The sequence below is a fragment of the Thunnus thynnus genome, chromosome 9 (genome assembly GCF_963924715.1).
Source record: "Thunnus thynnus chromosome 9, fThuThy2.1, whole genome shotgun sequence".
Lineage (NCBI taxonomy): Eukaryota > Metazoa > Chordata > Actinopteri > Scombriformes > Scombridae > Thunnus > Thunnus thynnus.
The window spans coordinates 25117410-25143543 of NC_089525.1; the positions used below are offsets into that span (position 1 = coordinate 25117410).

Sequence of the window (26134 nt, forward strand, 5' to 3'; positions counted from 1 at the left end):
TTGTATCATTATTTTATCAGTTTAATTGTTTTAAACTTGCAATTTAACAGAATAAAATCTGAGTTATCAATACACTGTATAGGTTCAAGGTGAATACATTTAATTTTACTTGTGAATTCAAGGTTGTTAAAACACAACATACGAACAGGATGGTGACTCATTTTTGGTCGTGAGAGACATAAATACCTCTAGAAAGACGTCGGTGGTCAGGTGTAGTTCCTCTAGAGGCTTTGTGACAGTTTAAGTGTGTGTGTGAGTGTTTGTTAAAGAGGGGGGGCAGACCAGGGAGGACATAGATGAGTGTCTGAAGGAGGGCGGAGGTTTGAAGATGGGAGACTTCCACCCAGAAGTCTGGCCATATGAAACATCTGGGGTCATCGGCGTTCCCTGAAAACGACTGGGAGGGGAGAGGAGGTGTAGGTGTATTTCAGCGAATTCTTGAAATAGCAACTTTTAATCCACATTTACACTATAAGAAACATCATCAGCTCATGAGAACAAAAGGTTACTGCTGTAATAATGGTTTCAGAGAGAGATGTTCTCTTCAGCTCCAGGCTGCTCCAAAAACTGTTTCCAATCAAGGTTAACCAGAGAGGCCACGCACGCGGGGTGCTTCTAGCCACGTGATGGTCATCAGTAGTCAGACCAAAATCAATATGAAGTTGATGGCAGCCTTCCAAGTTTCCAAATTCTCTGAAACTTTTACTTAAAACACCACAATTTTGCATGTCAAATATGATGCTTGTAGAACAGCAACACATGCTGCGTCATTTTACAAAATCAAAATAATTTTATTAAATGTAGCCATTTGACTATAGACAGCTATATTCATGCATTTGCAGCCTCTTGTAAGGCCAAGTTGCTCACAGTGTCAAGGTTTAACAGAAAGTTAGGATTATTCTGCATTAGTTTGACATTAACATGATGCCTGTGATGAATGAAATGAGTCACCTGACTATGGCTGAGCGTGCTGGGTGGTTGGCCAATATGTTTTGATTAGATGATCTGTGAGGGATGGTGCCTAAACATAACACCGAACAGATCCATGGTTAATGCTTCACACAAGTCATGCAGATGATAATGGCTTACAATGGTTTTAAAAATGCATGAGATATTTCAGGGTCATTACAGGCTTATGTGTCTCATCTTAAGATGAGCTCGCTGCAAGTTTTATTTGCAAAATCCTCAAGGAGGGCAAAATAAATGGGTGAGTCATTTTCCAGAGTAATTAGTATCTCACGGTATTCACTTCACACAAGCTTACAGTGGAGGTTACGACCCAAAAGGGGAAAAACATCTCTGGCATGTACACAAATCTGGCATACAGTTAGCTCTATAATAAATGGCACATGTCATCCTTATCTTGAAATAACCATAAACTAAATAAAATCTAAAGCATTTTAAATAGTCCAATCAATCCGCTGCTGGTTAAATATTATGATTTTCTTCGATACAGTATTTATTTAACCAAACACTCACACAAATATAATGAGTATCTACATAATCCTAACAGCATTTGAGGGCTGTCACCTAATTTATTCCCCACAACGGAGGTCAAATCCCTTAAGGGACTAAATCACATAATGAAGGAGGTGGAACTCAGCAGATATAATCCTAAATATAACAACAGACAACATCTGTATTAGTTTAATCACTGTGGGTGGTCAACCGTGAGGTCTATAACCCCAAAACACGGTTGAGTTACAGGATGGTTTTGTCAGATGATTACAGTGTGATTACATCTGTTTCAGTGTGGCACCTCATTCATGAATGTGCAATTCTAGACACATACCTTGATCAGTGAGAGACAAAAGAGACACAGAGGCTTGATTGTATTATATCCTAGGTGGCATAACATGAGATTTCCCAGTGTGTCTTCAGTGTATACAAAGGGGGTGTCAAACCACTAAACCTAAATTTACTGGCATAATGCTCTATGCAGACACAGACTACAGTTCTTCCTATAGTTAATACCAAAAACAAATGTTTTATGACAGGCAGAGTAAAGCACATACCCATTCGTCCATCTTGTGGAGGACTGATTAACGACAGTCTGGGGATACTGTTAGTCTGAAAGAGAGACACACAGAGAGGGACATCGCAAATCGTGGCTTTTTATTTGCTTGTTCTTTCAATACTTTTATTCTCCATGTGCTTAAGTCATAAATTAAACGTCAATGCTGTATGTTCTTCACAGAGCTCAGGTATTGTGTTAAAACTATAATGCTAACTCACCTTCCTGAACAGACTCCTTTCATCCACCTCCATGTTTTCAGCGCTGCCAGACAGGAGAGCACACTTCATTAGTCCTGTTGCATTCAGTTGGCTGAGCACTGCAGTGGTGCCTGACCTTTTTGTTTTTATTTACGCCAAGCACAATTTCTATATATTCCAAAGTGTAATATCCATTATGTGAAATACTGACACTTTCTCTTTTAAGGAGAATGCAAAATCCATTTCCCCACACACTTCGGTAAATTATTTACCCAAATCAAAAACAATAATCATACTGTATTTTGAGGTCAATCCACTACTAACAAAATGTAAATCTAACAGGCCATTCAGTCTCATACAGTGGCTCAAAATGTCTTATTTTGTGAAACAAGTGAGAGTGAGATACTTCTACGTCTTTCAAATGCACTTTTATGAAATTCAGAAATAATGCAGTGTAAAGTGTAGCTCAACACCAGTTGATCTACACAGTAAAAATATATTCATTGCTTTTCTGAAAAATATGATTCTAAGACTAGTATTATTATAGTCTTGTTTCCTCATTATATATTACTTGTTTGTTTAGGTGATTATCTTACTGAAAACATTGTGGATTTCTCCAAAACTTGAGAAACCCTGCAAAATACAAAGAGGCTTGAGGCTTCTCTAAATGAAACTCGTGAATTTTGTGAGACTTAATCAAATTTCTACAACTACTACAAGTAATCTATAAAGCACTGCAAGACACAGTAAAATGAGACATGTTGCTATTAAAATCCATTTAGCTTCTTATGTTCCAAAATTGCTTTGCATGACAGCTCTATCAGTAAATAAATCATCAATTTACTTTTTAAATCTTTAAATCAAAAATGAATCAATCCTGCTGGAATGGTAGTAACACTAAAAATGGGGTTAATGTCCTGCTATCCATCACCTACACTGTTTTCGGTCAGTAGAAAAATCTAAAGGCGCCGGGGATAAAACAACATTTGCACTATTAAACTCGGGCAGCCAATCAATCCTGTGTCAACGGTGTCTAGGAAACCCAATAGGGATTCCTGACTAAACCCAAGCAAAGCTTAGCTTATTCAGGTGTGTATGTGTAGATAGCCGCAGGGCAGGGCAAAGCTATACAGCAGCTAAAGCTAACATAAGACATGGGGGCTGAACCCGGGATACAGCTTGTTTGCTCTGTGAAATACCTCCTACATTCTCTCTCTCTTATCTAATAAGGTCTGGGGTATGGTGCTAGGTAAAGGAGGGCAGAGTAAAAAAAAAACAACAAAGCATGTGGTGAAGGCAGAGCAATTCAAAGATCAACAGAGAAAAAGAGAATGTTAATGATGTTAATAGATATAGTGAAAAATTAGAAAGGGATAATACTCACACATTGGTAGTTGAAGAGTGTCTTGAAAGGGACATTGGGGAGTTATATGGGATCTGTAGGACTGAAGGAAGACAAGAAAGAGTAACACACCATTAAGAACCACTGTCTCCTATTATTAATGAAGAGACATTAGTGGTTATCTAATGAATCTATGAATATACAAGGTGCAGTGATGAGGCTACTAAATTGTTGTAACTGGAACAGTTTCACTGGAGATTCTGGTCTTGCTACATAAATCTGCTGACTTTGCCTTTTCTTCCTGCCACTAGCCCATCATGCATGGCTGTGCAGGATTACTAAAAGAGACATCATGCAACCGGCTGTAGTCATACTGGCCAGACTTGACCAACACAACAAGTTTCAATGTTGAATCCTGTTATGTAAAAATTCAAGGATGTAGTCTATTTGTATTTCTTTAAGTGATCTTGTACACTTAAAACATAGACTGTAAATATATGGACGTAGTCACTGTGATGTCACCCATTGGTTTGTGGACTGCTGTTTGAGCTTCCCGCTTGACTTAAAATCAGAGCTGTAGTACTGTCATATTTGTGAGTCTGGATCACCATACTTTTCCTATTATGTTGGATTTTTCTCTGTCTTGGTCAATGATCTCGCTTGTTGTCATCTTTGGTCAAACAATTTTAGCAAAAAACGCACTATTGAGGCAGATTTACCTTGTTTCCACTTGAGTATCACAGTGACTCACTATGAACAACAGTAACACAACAAAATGAAGAATTTCGAAGGGGAACTTTTTTGTGTTTTTGATCTCAGTCTTGATTTGGACTTGGTCTTGACTTGATTTGGTCAGACTTGGACATGTCTCGGACTGGACTTAAGTGGTCTTGACTACAGCCCTACTTTAGGTAGTACACAGGAATACACAATACTGAACAGTATTGTATAGTATGTACATGTACTGTATATCATGCATAAGTACACTACAATTATATATTTTGTTTATGTAAATAAAAAACACATTAATATGGTGCCAGACACAACACAGAGTGTTTGTGTTTATGACCAATACAATTATGAGATTGTTATTTACCCGTCTTATGTACTCCTGGAGTATGAGAACTGTGGCTCATCTGACACCCTGATGAAGCTTTGGCACTGCATGAGAACAGGAAAAAAAACCAAGATGTATCAATCCAGTAACAGAGTTGACATAATATAGTTGTCAGTTTAAATCCTTGAATAAGGTAATAACTAAGGACCCTTATCCCCTCAGGGTGACCTCAAGCCAAACAATTTATTTCTTACGTGAAATTTGAATCAAAGGGTTTTTTTCTTTAAGCATGTCTACCTTTAGTTGTATTTTACACAACATTTAAAAGCTGCAGTACTCACACATAATACTGTGGGTGAGTGATTGAGATCTTCAGGTTCTTTCAACTTGTACTCAAGTACTTAAAGATAGCTTTTCTGGCAACTTAAAAACCTGTCCCGTTACACTGTTTCAGGACTGGTATTAACAGGCCTGGAGTAGATGTGCCAGGAGTGACACCTAGTGTAAGAGGAGGTATAACACCCAGCTAGTTGTAAATAACTTGCTAAGGTGCTTCCAATCCCAAAGAAAACACACATTAGCATTTAATTCCAAATAATTGCAGGTTTAACTGCCTCCATAGATCCTCATTTAGCTTTCTTTCACTCTTTTATTTCACAAAAATTATAATCACATGAGGCATGACCATGCAGTACAACATATGATGCTTTATACTCAATCCTATGTGAAAGAAGGAGGCAACATGATTGATAGAATGATAAATGAAAATGATATATCAGCCAAATGTTCATAAGCAAACATATTTTTTAAGGTAATCTAGTTTGTGGAACTGTTAAAGACTTGATGAGATGATATTGTTAAAGAGTTAAAGAATGGCTGATCACCCAGCATAATGGCTGTTAAAGTATTTAAACTTAGTCAAATTTAGAAGCACACTGGTTACACTAAAACATTTTCAATTAAGTGAAGAAGGCTAAAATCTTGAGGGTGATAACTGTAATTTCCATTATCAGAACTTCAGGATGCATGTGTGTATCTGATTGGATTATGTTGTACCTCTGATGCTGAAGAGAGTTTTCCAGCTTAGTGATGTAGGCACTCTGTTCATTCAGCTTCCTTTGACAGGAAAAAAGAAAACTAAGAAAGGTAGCCAACTTTTCATGAACTTAAGTTAAGAAAGACATGTGAAAATACATCACACATACTGCTGGTTTAACTTACTTTGTCATCTGCTGCATTTCTTGCTTCATCTTGACTAACACATCCTCTAGTTTCCCATTCTGTAATTGTTGGTTAATGATGCAGTATTAAGGCTGGTGCAAATATATATTCAGTAGCATTTAGTATATCCATTTTAGAAGGCATTTAGTAGCGCAAGAAACTAATTAAATCATCCTTTCAACATGGTTGGTGGGTTAAAAATTTAATATCACAGGTTTTCTACATCTAAAAGTATTTTTTGAAAAGTTACAAACTTCAAAAATAAAGTCAATAACCTGCCAGATGAAGAAAAGCAAGACAAGACACACACATACACATCAATAAACATCCACTGCAGCAAGACATCTCTTACCCTTTGCTGGTAGTAAGTCAACAGTCTCTTTTGATGTCTTGCCTGGAACATTAAAACCTAAGGAAAGGGAAGACAACATTATGTGATATTTGAAATAAATCATATAAAAATACATATATATGCAAATATGAATAACTTTACAAAGCTTTTAGCACACAAAGCATTTTAAATTGAGCAACAGTCTGCTGTTGATATTTTAAGTATCCTAACAATTGCATCCTAACACTATCATGTCCCAAAGTCAGCAACCATCTGTTTGTTCAGCCATGTGATGTGAAGCAAGAAAATGACCAAACTTTGCTGATTTCCGTTAAGTGTTTGTTTGCCACAACGTTGATGTCAGAGAACAGGGCCTTCACCTCAGAGCTGCTCTGAAACAAAGACATGTCTCATCAGTGTGCTGATAGTAGGGTTATAAAATGATATCAATCTGTTTATAAAGTTTTAAATTGTTGTTGTGCAGACAAGCCACCAGAATATGTCACTTAAAAAGAAGAAAAATATAAGATGCTTACTTTGCCAGAGAGAGGTGATACTTGGCATTTGGCATCGCATATTAAACACTTGTCTTGCTTACCTGAAAGCAGAAAAGTACAAAATAATAATAATAAAAAAATGCATAGTCCCCCTAGGCTCATATCAAATAGAGGACACATACAGCCAAAATTCAATACAAGAACTGAACACAATGTTAAAGTAAACATGTTTTAGCCTGAGACCAAAATATATTATGTGCGTCCCCGTGGGTCTATCTCAGAGACCCACTGTAAATATTATTAAACTCTTGAGAGTTTAACTGAGATGAGACCCATCAGAAACATAGTGGCCTTTAAATGTAATAAGTGGCTCCCAACTGGCATCAAGCTGGGATCAAGGGTCCCCAAAGAGTACTCGAGGGACTAATCAAATGATAAATGCTGCAATTTATTTAATCTGAAGATATTACAGTGATGGAGTATGGCTGGATGAGAGATTTCCTTCTTCCCATGGTAATATAATGAGCAAAATCAAACTCGATTTGACAGCAAATACTCAAATATGGATCCTTCGGGAAATACAATTTAAGAGGGAGTTTGTTTGTGTCTATCTGAGGGGGTTTGGTAATGGAAAAGTTTAGTTAAAAACTCCTGGCTGCCTGTGTGATCAGCTCTGCAGTATCACATGAAGTCCAATAGATGTCCCTGTTTACTCACGCTTTCACCTTCCCAGGAGCAGATCTGATTCTCAGAAATATATCCTCAACATCACAACCTCACTTTATCAGTAATGTGAATCTGTATCTACCTTTCTGATAGCAAACACTACAGATTACATGGCCGCAGGATGTCACAGCCAGTCTACGGTCAGCACTGGGGGACAGAAAGCAGGAGTTGCAGCAAATCCAGTAAGACATTTGCACACCTGCAGAAAAGATAAGGTTACCTTTAGGTTTACCAGCCTGCAACTTTCCTAAGGCTAACACTTATTGTTAGTGAGAGGGACTTTATTTATTATGGTCAACAGTTTCAGCTAAAGTGGCAGCGTTGTTACAGCTGTCACATTAAATAACGTTAGCATTACATCCTTTAAAACCGTTTCTGTTTAGGGCAACTTAATAACACAGCTAACCTCTTAATAAATTCAGATACACAGAAAGTAAATTTATTGTTTTAAAGTTACTTAACATTAGCTGGATTTATCCCGTAGTAGGTAAAGGTAAGTGACGCTAAGCTAACTCTATAACTTAACTGATCGGAGGAAGCTAACGCTATGTCTGAAATCAGTTGATCATAGCAGCTCTCGATATTATGTCCTAACTAAAAAAGCTAAATTCTTATTATAAGCTTACCAGCTTTCCTTTTCTTCAGTTAATTAATGAATTAATCAGAAATAACGTTTAAACTGTCAGCCCAACTGCATATTGACTACGGTGAATTTTGTCCACCAGCACATAACGACGTCAGTTACATTAATGCTAACTGTTAGCTAGGTTAGCTAACTTACCTCCATATAACTAACGTCTACGTATACGTTAGATGGCTCTATATGGCTGTTACGCTCCAAGTCTCTGTGAGATTAAATGGTAAAGACATATTTATTCACAAGTTAAATAATTTGAACGTGAAGTAAGTTGCTTGAATGTTCATACTCAGAAATAAATCAGAAATAAACCCAAAATAGGCTAGTTTTCATTCAAACCTTTATTGTAAAGCGTTTGCTTACACTTGTATTTGTCCTGTAAATTCCTGTGAACTTTTAACAGAAATGTATAACCTTGTGGTGTTCATATTAGCCCAGACTAAACAAGGTTGCAGCGAACTCAAGCCTGGTTTACTGACCATTAATTAATTAATTAATTAGGGACACAGTTATGCACAAAGAATGAAATACGCTATGTAAATACAGTAGCATTTGGTCACATTGTCTACTTGTAATTAAATTGAATTATTATCATGTTTAAGATACACAACCAAAGCATTGTTGACTGATGTTGCCCATATGTCTTACATGCTTACAATACTTTTTTTTTTTTTTTAATTTTATTTTTACATACAGTAGTTTTCACACTTTTCCTCCCTATATCTATGTCACTGGTTGTTTGGTAATGGGAGTTTGTAGTTCAGATATTTCTAGCCATAAGGTGTCATTGTTGCAAGCTACAACATAGTAGTACGCACTGGTACAAGAATGGGCAGTACATGCGATGGAGTGAACAGGTACAGCATGGACAGGTCAGTTGTTGTCATCAGACCAGCTTCTTGGCGATGAAGAAGTCTTTGAGTCGTTTCATCTGCCAGAAACCAACCGATAGCAGAATGGAGGTCTGCACCACGGCCCACCACAAGACTTTACTATTGGTGTCCTCACTGATCTGACGAAACGTCTCTTCCTTCTCCTGAATGAAAGGAGGGGACAAAAAAAAAAGATGAGGCTCAGACTTTAAGTCAATCACTCTCATTATATAAGCTGGTACCACGCTACCGCTATCCTTTCCTGTGACCTATGACGATGTAGGTGAACACCGCTATTGTCATGTCATGAGATTGTCACCTTTGCAGCCAAGACAGTAAAAATGCTTCTTATTTACCCTCTGGTACTCCTGTTGCTTTGTGATGTACATTATTTGATCAATGAGATGTCTGAGGGTGATCTCCAGATTCTCCATGTTGTGTTTGGTCCTGTCAACGTTGGGGTCAATTGAGTGCTCTCCCATCTGAACATCCAAATGTAACTTCTGTGCAGCAAAACGGGGGAAAATTCAGGGATTATTTTCAGAAATCTCTGCTTAGTCATGGCAAAATTTTAACAATGTCATCAGTGTGCTTAAACTAGGTGTACTATATGTATTCCTACATCTTTCTCTCTGTTATGAATACATTTTCTGTGTGTGTCATCAGGTCTCACCAGCCTTTCTCCAGCAAAGACAGAAAACCTTGTGGAGTTGGTTTGAAAGCAAAGGTAGTGCTGACCGGAGGCATGAGCTGTGAAGGTGAATTTACTAAATTTACCGTAACGTTTGGACATCACAACCTAGGGAGCAAGAAAGACACTGTCAAGCCAACATTTCTTCATCTAAGGATCAGAAACATCAGACGTGGTTCTGTTTCTTCTCTTTGTTCTAATGACAAGAATGCAACTTTATTCCCAGGTTAAAATTTTATTTGTTTTTAGATTTACTATACATGTGCTGAGGTAGAGCCAACGATGATATAATGAAAACTATAAAAACTGAGTAAAACCTATCCAATATAGCTGTCAGATTGTCTCACTGATGTTCATTCACGTTTTTTGGCATTCAAATGTAATTTCATAGACTGACTTATTCTCTGGACCATAAAACATTTTTCTGTGCTGGAGATCCAAGACAATAATAAAATAGTACATTAGTAGTTACAGGCTTGCTGTAAGATGTAAATCCTGTAAATGATTATGCTCGAAGTCATCAATCAAACCATGCACCACTAAGCTTTATGACACTGCATTCAAATGCTTTTCAGCCTTGTTTGTGTTTGTTTTGGATGGAGAAACCAGACAGCACATGTTCTAGTGTATCAACACACACATGTTTGTGTGACTCTGGCTTAGTGATAAACCTTTCCTGTGAGTCCAATACCTCATGGTTTGGGTCTCTGACTGTCACAGTGACGCCAAGGTGAGGGGAGTGGGTGAAGGTCTTCGAATCCCAAGGCTCCAACATGAAATATCCTGAGGGTAAGAGACACCCACACGAGAACATATGCATACACAATCACACACAGTAGCAGTCAAGGTCAGCACAAAGCCTGTGACATTTGGGATAATGATTAGATTAAGCTTGAGGAGAAAATTCAATTTATGCATTTTATATTGGGCTTTATACTGTAATTCATAATATACAATGTTCATAGATATTAGTCTTTATTATATACTTGACATGTTGTTGAAACAAAAGTTGCACAAGCACAAAAGCCGTAGCACTTTCCCTAAACACTTTTAATCACCTTGCAGTGTTTGTACATGTAACATGTTTCTATTTCTATGTGTGTACAATGAGTGGAGCTGATTTCACTGTTTTTGAAGTGCAGAGCAATCTAATTATAGAAGACACTGATTAATGGACAAGCCAAGTTATATATGCCCTTTGCACTTGCTATTAAATGACATAAAGCGGACATACATGTAATATCATGGAAGTTCATGTACAGCAACATTACTGTGTGATTCAACAATCAAATGACATTTCACAACTTTTCAAAATACAATTCCGCATTTATTGCTACCATTGAGACTGTGAACGACACTCAGGGGCAATATTCCCTTTCCAGGACTCACCAGTCACCAGCATGTCTTCAGGAATCTCCTCAATGATGCATTTTTCTTCTTGTTCCCCAAGATCAAAATACATGGCTGCTGCCAGCATCAGGTAACACTGGAGGAGAAAGCCAGTACCTCGCAAACCCATTTTGAGTTAACAATGAGCTATTAAATTCCAATACTCCTGACAGCGACAAAATGTTTGGCCTGTAGTTACGACTTTTTATAGATCTGCAAATGCTAAGTCAAGATTTAGTTATTTTTCATTGAGTACAGCCAAATGCCTGCATCCAATAGAATATATATTATAAGTGAGAGGCTGCAAGGGGGAAAGATTTAGTGTGAGAAACTCACAGGTGCTGTTTTGTGTGACGAGACATTCTGCCGGTTTTTTGACTGGTTAACCTGGGAGCCAATAGCAAAGCTGTTAAGACTAGTGATTGAGTGGGACTGACCGCTTGTACCAGATACACAGTATCTGACAGTATGACCTGTTTGTTCAGCATGAAGGTAGGAACAAGCACAGTGACACATTCTTGGCATATGCAGCAGTTTCCATTGTCATTATACTGAAAATGTCCACCAATTAGTGTATATTAATGTGAGAGATTTGAGTCCTGGTATAAAACATTTTATTGCCGCAGTAGACTTGTTTCTACCACATGGGCAATGTGGCTGATCTGCATTTACTACACTAAATGGAAACTGTTGAAATATGCGCTAAGGGATAAAACATTACTTTCAACAAGACGCAAGAGGAATGAGCAAGTTTTTATCAGCTTTTATTGTCCCTCTAAAAAACTCCAGTGCAAAAATATGTACAACCACATTACTATAGTATAGTGATCGATGCTTAACCTTGTCAAATTAGACAAATTTTAAAAAAAATTTTTACCCCTACCTTTAAAATATGTTGTTCACCTCTTAACCTCTGACACAGTAAAGATTACCAAGGTCACTCTGTTACCACAGTACAAAAGAAACTCCACCTCAGTTCCTGTGGAAAATGTAATTCAAACCATTGCATACAATAGATGACTACCATATGCTTACCTTAGATGAGGTCACTTATAAAGTAAACCCCCTACACCCACACACCGAATAAACCCCTCTCATATTTAGCATCTGTAAAAGTTGAGCAACTAAGCAAAATATCAGATCTCCTTCTCCTCCCACACAGTAGTTTCACAGAAAGTGTCAATGCTAAATCAAATGCCACTCTGGCTACTTAATTTCAAAATTCCAACTTGCTACTTCATGACAAAACATGCCTTGTAACAAATGACTGATAATTTGTATTTCACCGTGAACCACGTACAGCCACCTGTCACTCATCATGTCAGTTCATTCAGTATTTCCTCCTGCCATTTTGAAACCATTTATAACATTTATCTTGTGGCAAGAGTACTGCTCTTGATGTTTGCTGTATATTCTAAACAACAGTATATTTTGATTTATTTTCCCCTATATTGCGAGCATACCAAAACAAGTCATATATAATATTGGGTATACACTGTCACTGTCTGAGACTTAGCTGATGAAACTGTTAAGGAAATAATATAAATTAAACCCACTCCTCTCCTGTTTGTCCTCATTCTCTATCTCAGTAACTTTCTTTTGCATCATTCAAAGCGGAAGGGAGTCCATCATACTCCAGATGTTAGGTTCTCATCGCTCTTCAATCTGTCATCTACAGTATGGTTCCTATATTGTTTCGTAGGAAGGGGCGTGGGGGGCTATAAGTGGCTCTATCTGGTTTACATATTTACGCTGATATCGTTCAGAAAATAAGCCATGATCTGTCTGTTTCAAATTGTGTTGTGTTCATCGTCCCCAGAAACCTTTTCTGAAGAAGAGGTCTGTTTTGTCTATTAAACTGGACTCCTGCTACATACTGGGATGTGCTGCACTGGCTGTCATAGCATGAACTGATTTTTTTGACATTTCAAGCCATGTGGGCTAAATCCACATTTGATGAATTGTTTTAAATAGTTTATTAATTTTATGACTAACACTTCATCAGGATGAATCCTAGTCTTGAGTTTTGAACCCAGTACCCCCAGTTAAAAGCATTTCTCTTTACACTCAATTTGATCCTGCAGACCCTGTGTTAGTAATATTACCTTGAGAGCCCAAGAGCAGAGGCACTAAAGAAGGATTTTCATCCATGTCATGGAAACTTGAACATTAATCTTGTGATTGTGTTCTGCATGTAAAGTTTGGCCTTAAGACTCAAAAAGGATCATCTTTTTTTTAAGAAAAGGTTGTCAGTGAGTTCACAGTATTTTATGTATTTACACTTTATTGAACATACAGAGAACATACATTTTTTTTTTGTTGTTTGGTATTTTTTTTACAAAAAACTTATTTTCCGTATTGAACTAATATCTCAATAGCATAAATGAATACAAATTCTTACTTTCAGATTTGATATACTGTACATTACAGGTTAAAATCCTGTCAATAAATATATTCTTTGTCTTCAGGAAAACAACCACAATGTCTCTGTAAACATCATGTTTTGAATGCGGCATAGTTTAGAGGACTGTACATTAATTTATATGTTTGACTCACATGTTAATACTATTCCAGCTAATGGAACCACAGAGGCATCATAATTTCCCCTGTGCCTGGTCTGATATTACTTGGATTTTCTGTTAAGTATTTCTTGGATATGGGTATTTAAAATCTTAAGTGTCATTTATATGGATTTATTTCCAAATTCGCTAGATGTAAGCTGCTGGGAGTTATAATCCACTGTAGGCAAACACGTCTGTGATCTCCAGAAATGTCAAACCAAACCCAATTATAATTTGAAAATGTGTTTTCAGTTAATGCTTATGTTTAAAACATCATTGTTCTGTCCCCAGACAATTTTGATAATCTGCAAAACTGAATTGGTGTCTAATAGCTATGTCACCAAACTACACCTCTCTAGTTCTCTCAGATCTATCAATATGACTTGAGGATGACACTTTTTTTCCAATTGGTGATTGATGACAATCTCTCTCTTATTTTAACTCAAGACAGTCAGACAATCAATCAATAAATCAGTTATTTCTACAAAAAGAAGACAGCCAGGGTGGAAAGAAGGGAGTTCAGTTCAGGATTTTTATGCCTCTAGTGAATACACCGCAGACTGTTTACTGTTGTTTCTTCGTCTTCGTCCTTTCCTCCCTTTCCTGGTTTTCTTTTCTTTCTTCTCTCTCCTCTCCTTCTTCTCTTTCTTCTTTTTCCTTTCCTGGCTTAGTCATAAACAGTTGTCAGGGAAGCATTTCCTTTCTTCTTCCAGCAGGGGGCAGGGTGCTCCATTGTTGGCTGGGTGCATAAGGACGTAGCGTGTGCGGTGCTGCACGCCTGAGTCTCCGCACTTGCCTTTGCACAACCCCCAGGGAGACCACACTGACATCTCACAGTCCAGAGGGGTATCTGCACAGAGAGGGGGGGGGGAGCATTACATCACATCAACATTCATGTTTGATTTGTCATTTTGCAGTTATTGTTTTCTATTATACTGGGTTTATTGTTCGGAAGTTGGGACATTTGTGAGTGGGTTTAGGGGTTATTTCATAGGTGTTAATGGAAAGCAGAGGACTATGACATAATGTCCCTTTAGTTGTGGCTCTGATTTTATTCATCTTAATTTATGGAGTGAGTGTTTTGCTTCTTTTTAAGTATAGCCCTAACACAGTGAACAACTGTCTACAGATTAGAGTTTTAACACTTTTCTAAAAGGCACCTCAACTGAAATGCAGGGAAAGGGGAACGCCTTAATTATTTTTTTCAGCTTATCTGTTGAATAATAAAAGTATTATGTAACGTTATGCTCTTATTGCTTTCTCTCTTCCTTTCTACCACGTGGTGAACTTGCTTAGAAACCTCAGCCAGCCTTGTTGTGCGCTTGTGTACAGCTGATATGTATCGCAGACTTAGTTGTCGGATAAGAGTAGAAAAGCAGAAGGATGAGAGGAGGTGCGGAAGCTGCATGGATGGATGGACGGTCGGATGGAGGGATGGGACAAGCAAGTCAAGTTTAGGCTGATTTTGACATCTCCTATCATCTTGTGTCTCCATTAAAAAAACGGAAGTAGAAAGGTAGATGGCAAATGAATCGAATGCTGTAAAATCAAAGCTGGTTTATATTATTTGTCATCAGTGTTATATTGCACACAAAAAAAATTTGAGCAGGTGATTGTGAATCTGTATTGGAAAACACCTTTCCAGCCCTGGGGAAAAGGTATATAAAGGATGGAGGGATTAATAAAAGGAGGGAAGAATAAACAGATGGAGGGGTAGGATGGAGCCTTGGGAGCAGGGCAGGAAACCCCAGCAGATTATTGGCCCCTCTCTGTTGTTTGTTGATTGGTAGTCAGGGGAACGGACTTGTAGTCTGTGATGCTGACTCAAACATTTACAGTCACCCTGAAAATTGAGTCCAATTACTGCACTGTCAGCTTTCCTGAGAGGTTGACTTGTCTGTTTCTTTTTTTCTCCCTCAAAACTTTTTCCTCATCAACTCATCTATTTAGACATTCTGTGGTGGCTTGTGTTTTTATAAAAGTTTTTTTTTTTTTCCCCCTTCCTGTGATATTGGCGAACATCAGTGACCCAGACAGGTTGTTTCAGTACTGCATAGCTGGCTTTACTAGGTTGACACACTTTCCAGCTTTATTTTTCCAAGCTGTCGTCGTATTCTTCCTTGCAGTTGGGCTTTTGTTTTTACTGTTACCACTAATCTGTACAACAGGGAGTCTTAAATTTTAACAATCTGCGAATCAGCATTAAGTAAATCCAGCTTCATCTTATGGATCCAGGTCTTGTTAAAACATTTGTGTCTGCATCCCATTTGGGGTCACAGCCCAAATGCTGATGTATGTATTTTCTGCATAGTTTTCTAATAATGCGCTTTCACTTTCTCAGTCTCCAATCTCTAGACTGTTCCACTGGATGCCAGATGTGCCCCTATTTTTCTCTGATGCCCTACATTCAGTTAGCTTCTCTGGTTTCTGTTTGGAAGTAATTGAGTTGGTGTGTGGCCTGCAATGGTTTCCAAATGCTTTCATGTGAGTCAGCAAAAGACACAAGTTCCTAGCATTGTGTTAACTCCTAGTATGGCACAGCATAGAGCTTATATGTTTGTGTTTTTTTCATTTATATATTAAATGTGTTGAGTATCACTTGATCAGTAGAGTTGGAATGGAAAGATGCAGCTTAGAGTAGTTTTTTTATGTATTATACCTCAAAAATATTAATATTAAAGTTTTGCTATTAGACATTTGCTCTGCTACTTAAAGATACCCTGTGAAGTTTTCTAGTAAACAAACAGAGTTATGGTAACATTTAGTGTTTCTCACCAAAACACATTGTATGTGTCCTTATGGCTGAACACCTTTGCATGCATTTGACTCTTCATAAAATATCTGAAAAGCAATTTTTTTGAAAGTTTAAATGTTGTTTGAATGTTTAAAATCGTGTATCATTTATCCATGTTTGCCAGTTTTTAGTCGTTTTCTTCCCTATTACCACCACCAACTGTTCATCATAGGAATACCATGAAACCAGCAGCAGGAATGTGTTTCGTATTATCCATGTGAATCCTTGTAAGGGCTTGGGCTCTTTTCAAACAGTGTTTTGCTGTGTATGTGATTAGAGTATTTCATCAATATCATACACGGACAGAAAATTCTGAATATTTATATTCCTTAGACTTACTTATGAGCGTGTCTTCAATCTCGTTTCCTGTTGGCAGTAGGTTGGATTGGGTAGGTTCCATAGGCAGGCTGATGATCTGATTGGTCTTATTTATCTTCGTCAGCGTTACCTTGGCCATGGGTGGGAGGTGCTTCAGGCGGGGGTAGAAGAAGGAGTTGGCAGGATGGCTAGGGACGGAAGAGGTGATCTGTGGATGGGAAAAGAGACAAGCAATAGCAGAGGTGAATAGAGGGCAATCACTCTTTTATAGCACAATAGCAGTTTATCACCTGTGCCAAAGAAACACAGCAAATATGATCTAAATACATTAGGTAGCATACTGCAGTGCTTATGCTAATGATTTTAAGATGTTATGTTCGTGCTAAAATGTTGCACATCTAAAAAGAAACAGCACAGTAGAAACTATAGATCAACAAATATCTGATCCTCTGTATATATAATACTCTATCAATGAAGTAACGGTGTGTTAGAGGTAATTTAATGGTTATTGCTATGTCACAATTGTCCTACTTTTGCAATAGAAAGTAGAAAGAAGCATGTAAAAATTCACATTTCTGTACACCACATAAAATTGGTGCAAAACAATGTGCACTTGTGCAATGTGTACGTCTCTGCCAACACCAGCTGTAACAAGCAACTTGGCTTTGTGGGATGGATGTTGGCTGATAAGACTGACCCACCTGTGTGACTTTGTCCTGTGGGATGGTCTCAAAGTTGGGAGAAGAGAAGGTGAACCCGCTGTCAGTTCCTGCATCATAGGGGAAGAGCTCCAGCGACACACTCTCTTTCCACTGGTCACCATCACACAGGTCAACGCTGTCCACACCCACAAACCAGTCTGGGCTTGGAACGATCCGCACGATAAACGACAGCTGCAAATGCAGAGGAGGAAGTAGAGCGTGGGGAAGGAGATGGGGCGTAAAGAGGGAAAAATAAGAAAGAGAAGGAAACGAGGAGGTGGGTCAGAGTGAGAGATGGAGATAAGGAGTGAAAATGAGATGGAGAGAAAAGAGGAGAAAGGCATGGGTGAGAAGGGAAATGCATAAGGGATGTTATTTTATGTTCCCATATATGCTTTTTTTGTTTGTAAGTGGATCATAGTCTAACATCATTGTGTCAGTCGGACAGTGGCCTATAGATGCAAGAAGTTATAGAGGAAGAATTGGGTAATAGTGCTTTGAGCTGAAGTCAGTATATATTACATTCAATCTGTTGTAAATGGAAATTCAAACTATAGTGTAATTATTCTAACACATTCCATTTTAGCAAAAATGTATATGCCTGATGTATCTATCCATTATTAAACTTTAACAATTGCAGTGGAACTGCCAGGGATAACTGGAGCCCTTTGAAAGTTGCAGGTAAAATATAGACTTTGCCAGGCTGATTTTGGCGATAAACCATCCTCGATTCCCTCTTTTTAAGTTAAATAACCAGACTTTTTATACGATATATCAGTATGCTATAATAGATTCAAAAAGTACTGTATGCATCACTTCTCATTTGAAATTGTGAATGAAAGTGATAGTAAAAGTCTGTGGTCAAAAACTACACACAGCTATTTCAGTGCCAGAGTACAGTGTGCTTTGTGTTGGTGAATATCTTCGATCTCCAACTGGCCTTTGACCATTTCTCGCACCTCTAAACCAAACCTCTGTTTCCTCTATTCCTCCCAACTCTGCCTCGTCTCTTTTCCAAGTCTAACATAGTGTTGGGTCAGATACTGTACTGTATGTCCCCAGGTTTATGACCTACCCAGAGACCCATCAGTATGAAGTTTAACAGCCAGCTCCTGCTGAGTTTTACATAATTTGTAGACATAAATTAGACTCGCTATGTTTCAGAAGCTCTCTTTAGGGTGCAGCTTATGGAAACTTGGAGGCAGCTGTTTTAACCCTTCGAATTAACCCTTTTGTTGCATCAACCTTGTTGAAATGGCATAATGCTGCTCTTTCTCATAATATAACTCTTTTTATGGTCAACAGTTAACAGTATTATGACAACCTATTACTTAGCTAAAAAAAGACACTTGTGGCATTAAAGTAAGAATTCAGGTTATTTTAGTTGTTTTACAACCCTAGTGTTGTTTTTATAGGTCTGGCTGTCACTACTATATGTTGTAGTAAAACTCTCCTCACAACTGTATTGTTGAGACATAGCAACGCAGCAACATTAATAGACATGACTTGACAACAGAGTTTACTCATTTTAAACAGATCAAGTCCACTGCTCAACCACACAAAGTATGATAGGTCAAAGTAGAACCATGAAGTAGCTCTGCAAAGTACAATGGATGTTTCCAGGAGAGTTGGGGTGATATTTTCTACACTTGCCTTCATTTTCACCTCCTAATTGAGTTTATAATGTGGTCAAATTGGAAACCTCCTTCCACTTTACACTAGATTGTAAAGCTGTTGTATAATGTTATCATACCTACCAGAAATTATGGTTACAACAACTTTGTAAGAAAATAAGACCCGGGTTTTTAAAAAGAAAGTATCTGTTAAGCATGTCCATTTATCCTTGGGTTAATCAAGGCTTGGTGACATTTTTAAAAAGTTCTTTAGCCCTCTGACCTTGGCAAATAAAAGCACCACACTACCTTGTTATGTATATTGACCCATCATATAAAGCCCCCTAATATACTTGATGCCCTGACCCGGAAACCAGGCGTTAGAGTGACTTACAAAGGAGTGCCTGGCGAAGACCTCAAACTTAGTGTTCATCTGGCCTGTGCCTCCCACAACAGCGGGAGCGGAGAGGATCCCATAAACGCTCTGGATGCGTTCGCCGGCCGTCTCGACTTCCTTCATGAGCGTCCAGGCCTCGCCTTTCTCAGTGAACTCCCTCACTCCGTTGCTGGCAAACTCATTAGACTGCCACATGTGGTAGTCAGAGCTGTGGGTCACCCCTTAGAGCAGAGAGGGAGAAAGGATAGGATCACAGTTAGTTGTTGCAGCAGCTATTAGTCTGTAGTAGTCAATTTATAGAGGCTCTGAAAGGAAAGTTGTTTCTGTCATTTGTTGATGAGTGTGTTATATGACTATTTTTTCAAATGTCTTAGGTGGATTATTGAGAATATTGCCTCTATATTGACTCAGCATTATAAGGTTTCTTTTGTATTCTTACTCATAGAAGGAAAATGTAATAGTATCCTTTCTATTTTTATCAAATAGGAGATATTTTTTTACATTTACTTCCCACATACTGACTCATTTTTCTTAAATGGCTTCCTCTGCTTTTCAAAATTCAGTTTCACATCTGCTTCCAATACTTTGCTCAATTAGATGATGCACTTACCAATAAGGTTTGACCACTGTGCAGGGGGACGATAGACAGGATACTGTTTAGGGAAAGCAGCCTGGGTCCACTTGCCGCTAAACGTTAAGCTGTACTGGGCAGTTTCTGAGGCTGTGCACATGGGAATATCAGTAGGAACAGGCATTGAATGAACGCCTTGGCCCAGTGTCAGCACCATGATGATCAGGTGGTAGAGCGCCTCAGAGGTGGAGAGGATGTTCCTTGTGGTGTCCATTATAATGAGGGCTGATTTTGGGGAGGATGAAGGAGGCCTGATGGAGGTAGATAAAAGAGAGAGAAAGAAAACGGAGAAGGTTAGTATTGGAGTGCAGTAAAACTATCAAACTCACACAAAGCATGATGCTCAATGTCTTCCAGCAGCCACTTTTACTGCTCTACTGCTGATCCATTGCTGCTCCACCCTAAGAGGTCTGGTTTTAGATTACATTTGCCAACTCTACTATATGTGACTATATACTACTGTATATGTCTTCATTCTAAGGATTCAGTTAATTTAATCCTGCCAAAGAAGATTTCTTTCGTCTGTTTGGCACACTGCCTCTGTCCACGTGCATTTAAAAGCTTTGCAGTAGTGTAGTCTATTTATTTATGACATCTCTACTTGCAATTGTCCTTTTCTCAGTCAGATATGGAACATGACAGGGTGGATAAGGAGAATTAGTGAAAGGTCAAAGCGTCTGGCTGCAGCATCGCTGTCGGTTTAAGAAGTGGGGCATGTGAGTCAGAGAGGAAATTTTTCACTTAAACCTTTTGCGCTGTTTAGACTTGTAAACTCAGTTAAACAATGTGGGATTGGCAAGAGATGTGACATTGATTTAGATGCACATAGTTGGAGTTTAGTCTTTGTTGTTGCTGTACACGTAGTTGCAGCCTGGTGAGCTATACATTCCTGTCTCAAAGATAAAATGTAATAGAATAATGCTGTGCCAGGAGACTCTCTCTCTCTAAATTTTCATACTGCATCATATCGTCCTCACAAACTTGTATGTTCATGCTCCAGAGAAAGAGCAGCAACATGACACTCATCCTGCAATGCCCCAGAACTCTTTCAGTAACTTTTTATAAGGTTGGGTCCTCTCTCACAAGTCCTGCCCACTTTACAATGTGATTTTAATTATTTTTCATGACTAATTCTCTCTGTCATGACTGTATCACCCCAAAGAAATGGTGCTAAAAGTTTCCATTTGAGACATGCTTTTACATATACAGGATCAGCATCCACATAGAGTGATGTACAGTCTTAATGTATTGCATCATGAAATAGACCACTAAATACTTTATATCCAATTCTTTGTCATGTAGAGGTAATAAATGTGCAGACTTGAAAGAAATGAAAGTGGTCTTTTTGATATTAACACAAAAGTAAAAGAGGATGTGTTTAATGTTTGTTGACAGGTGTCTCCTTGCACGACAACACTAATTCTTCCTATAATAATTTACATTCATATAAACTCTTTAATGTTTAAACTTCCTTGTCACATGTTTACTTACTGTGTGAATATCTTGTCATTTACAAATGTTTGCATAAAATTCCACTCTCACAGAAATAATTGCCAATAATTTTACATGCATACTTGGTATCCTTCTATCATACAAATGCCAGTTCCATCAAATTGTGCAGATTCATGAGTGCAGTCTTCCAAATTTAAATATCTATGTACTGTTGTGTAGTGACAGTATGAATGTGTGGTGTGGAAACTACTCACTGATTTTGCTCAGGGTTCCGGATGAAGGAAGGGTTGCAGCAGATGAGTGGAGAGGAGGGCTGGAGGTGAGGAGAAGGGGAGAGGAGAGCAGTGGATGTGGCTGTCGGGAAGAGTGACTGCGAGGTTCCAAGTCCTCTTTCGCCTATTTATGTCCTCCAGGAGGCTCACCCCTCTCTTTCCTCTCCCTCTTTCCCTCCTTCTCCCCTTTTTCCTCCCCCCCCCCCTTCCCCCTTTTGCTCACTCCCCTCTTCAACTTTCTCCATTCTTTCTCTCAAGCTCTCTATCTGCTTGTCATTGACTTCCCTGCCCCCTTCATGCCCTTTGACTTTGGCTCTCCTTCCTCCATTCTCCTCCTCCTCTTTCTCTCCTACTCTTTATAAGTAGCCCATTCACTGGCTAATGTGTTCAGCAGTTCAACATGCACAACCAGGGGTCTTGTGCAGCTTTGTGGCTGGAGTGTCATATCACAGTGGGGTACTGTAGGTCTCTATACCTACAAATATGACTAATGAGATAAATAGTGTGTTTCTAGAATTCTCAAAATGTCTCTTGGTCAGGTTTTTGTATTTCTAGATCAAATCCCAGTGCAGCTTTTTAACTCACATAGGAAGTTATATTGCCTCTGTCACAGTCAATTTGCATAACTCCCTTTATGTGTTTTTCAGGGCTTGCAGAAGCAGGCAAGTTGAGGCATCATCCAACAGAAAGTGGGAGGAATTATAGGCCTTAAGATGCTAATAGATGATGTGTTTCATGGCATTGGTCATGAGAAAGTTGTGCAGGAAGCTGACATATTTTTGGCCGTAGGCTAGTCCAGGTGTAGAGTCGTCGATGGTATATAGGTTTCAGGTGTATACAGTACTAATGATCTTGGTGTTGTATTTCACTGAATTGTGTATACTACTCACTATTTTTTGGTGCATGCAACAGTATTTTTGATTTCCAACCTGGACAGCACTTCAATTAAGTTCATGACGTTGGTTGTAAAATGTTGTCCACCTAAGGTCTTGTATGTACATTGGTATTACATGGTTTTACAGTTGCCGGCATGTAGTGTTTTGAAATCTCTTTGGTGGTGGTGCATTGAAGCACAAATCCCAAAGTGAGACAATACGCAAACTTGGACATTGTGAAAACATAAATGTGACTTTGTTTTTTTGCATTAAAAAGGATTGTTGTTCTGCTGTAGTTTGTAAAGTCTGATGTTGGAGCTTCTGGTGTGGTGCTGTTAAGAAGGCATTTTCACATTACATTGATTTGACACCTCCTGTATACTGGTGCATCATGCCATTCACCATACCATACAGCAGAATGTAGCTTTTCAGCTTTAACCATAATGTTATTGAGAGTCACAGCCTCAATTTCAAATAATCAAGAGTTTGTCTTTTGACCTGTAATTTACTACAAATAAACACAGGATATACTGTAAATTAGCTCACAAAAATAAACATCGCTACAAACATGGAAGTGTTTTTGGTCACATTCGCAGTAGAAAAGTCCTGGTTTACACTTAATGTAGACAGAGGATGCTGTGTCTCTTTTAGAGTGTTTTACAGTGTGTGATGTGTGAGTACCACACCTACAGGAAGCCACGATAACAGCTGCTGTTTTCTCCTAGATCCTGTGTTGTGTGTCTTTAGTCTCTCAGCCAGATTATGGAGGGTGTGTGTGTGTGTGTGTGTGTGCCAGCACATTCACGTCCAATCACAAAAATATGCCAGCATGCTGAATCAGCCCACATCTAATGATTTCCATATGGTCACGTTTCTTGCAAACACAAACTAACACACCTACACACACTCACATACAGACCAGTTGCCCTCACTCAACCTTTCACAGTTCCCAGGATTTATTGTTTAGACTGTAGAGTTCAGTCTGTTTTCATTCAGTGATATTTGGAAAGATAAAGTTAACTCATCACCACCCTTGTAACTCTGAGCACAGTAAACATTGCTGTACAGCAGAGTTTTATCGAGGGTAATAGAGCAAAATGAAAGAAGGAAGAATCATGAGCAATGTGGCTGAAGCCAGAAGGGCTGTAGTCTGCCGGTCGACTGGTCGATTAGTTGGTCGATATACTCTTGTCCGACTAAATTCTCATTGGTCGAATAATCTCTGTTATTTTCATAAGGAGAAAAGTGCTACATCAATAGCTTTCAGGGAGTAATCCATTATTTCACATTGTTTATTGTTTTCACAACTTTGAACTCGCCCAACCTAATGGAGACTGCTAGGTCTAACTGTACTCAACGTTTATTGAACGCACTGAACGTTTACTGAATCTGTGTTTCTCCATAATGACACAACGAGAACCCCTGCCAGCCCAAAAAAAATATTTTTAATATTTGATAGCGTTTGGGAGTCTCTGTGCAGCGCTGTTCCAGTATGTGAGTCAACCTCTGTCGTTGCCTGGGAAATTATTGATAGCGTGGCTCCGTTAAGGAGTATGTTTGCATAGCGAGTGGGAAAGAGCGAGGGGCAGAGAGTGACGGTGGATGCGAGCGGGGCAGAGGAAAAGGTTAGTAGTAAGTTGTCAGTCTGGCAGTAGATGTACAGTACAGACTACAGTGTGTCAGTTAATAAATGCTAAAAAGTCAAATCTGATGTTTCCCCAAATGCTGGAAAAGTAAAGAGGGTTAGCTCCAAAATTAGCAACAATGGGTTAGCCTAACCTGAAGACACAAAACAGAGAAATACAGAACAGAGAAATGTGTGGCTGCTGAGTTTACTGTGCACTCTGTCCCGTTACATCCCCCCCACGCATGACTAATCGATTAGTTGAAGATTATGTACGATTTTAGTCAACCAAGATTTTCTTTGGTTGACTACAGCCCTAGAAGCCAGTGGCTTTCAGTCCTGGTCCCTGGGACTCAGAGTACTTTTGGTTTTCTGTCCATGTCCAGAATGAGAAGCAGCATTGCTTTGAATGAAAACCACCTGTTTAATTCATGAGATGGAGCCAAACCTGACCATGTCCTTTCAGGTACATAGTCTGCACCTTAGCGTATTGCTTCATCATTTCATCCCGGTATACACATGTACATCAGCTCATACATGAAAGGCAACAAGGTGCCATACTCACTGGAGAGGCCCTTCTTCATTCTCTCTATATTCCCATGTCAGCAAGCATCCACACAGCTGAAGTGTCCTGGAGCAAGACACTGAATCCTGTTCTGCTCTACATCTGTTGCTCTGTTTCAGACCTCTGACCTTTGACCTCCCCAGAGAGTTGAATTACCCCACAGGGATCAATAAAGTATCAACTTATTATGAGTGTAGGTATTTTAATGACGTTACATCCATATTTACTTGCTAGCAGTATTCTTCTTCCTTGCCATTTGTCATTGCTTGATTTCTTCACACATTATTGCCACCGACTGCTTATCAGTGGAATAGCCTGAAACCTTCGGCAGGACTTTGTGTCATGTCACCCATATGCACACGGCATCCTAGAAATGCCAAAAAATTATGTGACTAGTGACTCCAGGTGTCTCCCGACACCAGGTAGTTAGCTAGTAGTCATCATAGTTTCCCAGAGTGCAATGTGTTGTCATCAAATTGCTTGTTTCATCAGACTAAATGTCCAAAACCCAAATATATTCAGTTTACTATCACACGAGACAAAGAAAAGGGGTAAATCATTACAATGAAGATGCTTTAACTAGGGAATGTTTCGCATTTTTGCTTAAAAAAGGACAAGTGATTAATTAATTGTCAATATATTTCCGAATTAATTTTCTGTCACTTGATTAATTGATTAATCTCTTCCACTCCCTGAAGACGCCGGCGTGACTTTCAAAGGCTGTAGCTGGGGCAGTGATCTTCACTGTAGCTCACGAGCTATAGTGAAGATGAAAGCTATCTTCCCCTAAACATCCCCTGTCCTCCCCAAAAATGGGTCTATGGTAGTGGGGCAGGAGTGCAAGAGGTTAACAATCGTCCAATCCAAAAAAAATAGTCATCAAAATTTTACAGTGATGGATAACACAAATTCTTGGGATTTTCCAACATGCTTAAATCTTGAAACAGCCATAACAATACTTGCCCTTGGCTGCACCCACAAGCATCTCCACCCATTTTATATCAATAAAGGTTGTGAAACAGATTAAATTCTTTGGAGATACAAAAAAAATGTCATCGCTAAGAAATGGAGCACACAGCCTGGAATTTCCTTTGCTGCCAAACAACATCATTGAACTTTCCAAGAGAAAGAAGGAAGTAGGACTGAACAGATTGATGTCAGTGACCGGGCTCTGAGGAGGTAAATGTCAAGATGGAGAAGGCCACAGAGGGGCCACCATGTGTCAACCCAATGGAGTGGACAGCCTGTAAACAAAATAACAGGGTTTGTTGTTAGGTTAATGACTAGTGTTACTATGGTGACAGGATATGAGGTCATTGTTTTTCTCTGGCTTTAAGAGAGTTTTAGAGCTGAC

The 26134-nt window shown here is 38.8% G+C and overlaps 3 protein-coding genes and 1 long non-coding RNA gene across 7 annotated transcripts in view; 1 reads left to right on the top strand and 3 right to left on the bottom strand.

Moving 5' to 3' along the window:
* LOC137189781 (probable E3 SUMO-protein ligase RNF212) lies at positions 1 to 8129 on the bottom strand. Of its 2 annotated transcripts, XM_067599837.1 has the most exons (13): positions 8015 to 8129; positions 7471 to 7587; positions 6702 to 6763; positions 6483 to 6557; positions 6187 to 6243; positions 5835 to 5893; positions 5670 to 5729; positions 4653 to 4717; positions 3599 to 3659; positions 2236 to 2278; positions 2016 to 2070; positions 952 to 1021; positions 1 to 397 (listed from the first exon to the last, which is right to left on the bottom strand). In XM_067599837.1, the coding sequence occupies exons 2-13, from the start codon at positions 7577 to 7579 to the stop codon at positions 241 to 243; spliced, it is 873 nt and encodes a 290-aa protein (XP_067455938.1). In that variant the 5' UTR covers positions 7580 to 7587; positions 8015 to 8129; the 3' UTR covers positions 1 to 240. The 2 variants fall into 2 exon arrangements, with proteins under 2 accessions (XP_067455938.1, XP_067455939.1); XM_067599838.1 differs by lacking the exon at positions 8015 to 8129 and having other exon boundaries at positions 6483 to 6552; positions 7471 to 7557.
* The window catches only part of LOC137189783 (uncharacterized), a 41623-nt gene continuing 22970 nt past the window's right edge, over positions 7482 to 26134 (top strand). The window contains exons 1-5 of one of the 3 annotated variants that reach the window (XR_010929740.1): positions 7482 to 7570; positions 9564 to 9655; positions 10309 to 10377; positions 10971 to 11068; positions 22364 to 23631. This is a non-coding gene — a long non-coding RNA (uncharacterized lncRNA). Of the gene's footprint in view, positions 7571 to 9563; positions 9815 to 10308; positions 10378 to 10970; positions 11069 to 22363; positions 23632 to 26134 lie in introns of those variants that run through there. The other 2 variants (XR_010929741.1, XR_010929739.1) reach the window with 2 other exon arrangements.
* On the bottom strand, positions 8280 to 13139 carry si:ch211-255i20.3 (transmembrane emp24 domain-containing protein 11). The gene is made up of 5 exons (XM_067599839.1): positions 10978 to 13139; positions 10280 to 10371; positions 9571 to 9696; positions 9254 to 9400; positions 8280 to 9061 (listed from the first exon to the last, which is right to left on the bottom strand). The coding sequence occupies exons 1-5, from the start codon at positions 11105 to 11107 to the stop codon at positions 8912 to 8914; spliced, it is 645 nt and encodes a 214-aa protein (XP_067455940.1). The 5' UTR covers positions 11108 to 13139; the 3' UTR covers positions 8280 to 8911.
* spon2b (spondin 2b, extracellular matrix protein) lies at positions 13242 to 21852 on the bottom strand. The gene is made up of 6 exons (XM_067599836.1): positions 21699 to 21852; positions 19972 to 20243; positions 19359 to 19582; positions 17352 to 17543; positions 16672 to 16858; positions 13242 to 14388 (listed from the first exon to the last, which is right to left on the bottom strand). The coding sequence occupies exons 2-6, from the start codon at positions 20204 to 20206 to the stop codon at positions 14210 to 14212; spliced, it is 1017 nt and encodes a 338-aa protein (XP_067455937.1). The 5' UTR covers positions 20207 to 20243; positions 21699 to 21852; the 3' UTR covers positions 13242 to 14209.

Coding starts and splice junctions, on each gene's coding strand:
- LOC137189781 (XM_067599837.1), bottom strand. CDS start 7,579: ATGTCTTACTGGATTTGCTGCAACTCCTGCTTTCTGTCCCCCAGTGCT. Junction 6,558..6,701: donor TATCACCTCTCTCTGGCAAA/GTAAGCATCTTA, acceptor TCTTTGTTTCAG/AGCAGCTCTGAGGTGAAGGC. Junction 398..951: donor GCACGCTCAGCCATAGTCAG/GTGACTCATTTC, acceptor CTCCCCTCCCAG/TCGTTTTCAGGGAACGCCGA.
- spon2b (XM_067599836.1), bottom strand. CDS start 20,206: ATGGACACCACAAGGAACATCCTCTCCACCTCTGAGGCGCTCTACCAC. Junction 19,583..19,971: donor ACAGTGGTCAAACCTTATTG/GTAAGTGCATCA, acceptor CTCTGCTCTAAG/GGGTGACCCACAGCTCTGAC. Junction 17,544..19,358: donor TCTTCGCCAGGCACTCCTTT/GTAAGTCACTCT, acceptor CTGCATTTGCAG/CTGTCGTTTATCGTGCGGAT.
- si:ch211-255i20.3 (XM_067599839.1), bottom strand. CDS start 11,107: ATGGGTTTGCGAGGTACTGGCTTTCTCCTCCAGTGTTACCTGATGCTG. Junction 10,372..10,977: donor TGAAGACATGCTGGTGACTG/GTGAGTCCTGGA, acceptor TCTTACCCTCAG/GATATTTCATGTTGGAGCCT. Junction 9,401..9,570: donor TCTTTGCTGGAGAAAGGCTG/GTGAGACCTGAT, acceptor TTTGCTGCACAG/AAGTTACATTTGGATGTTCA.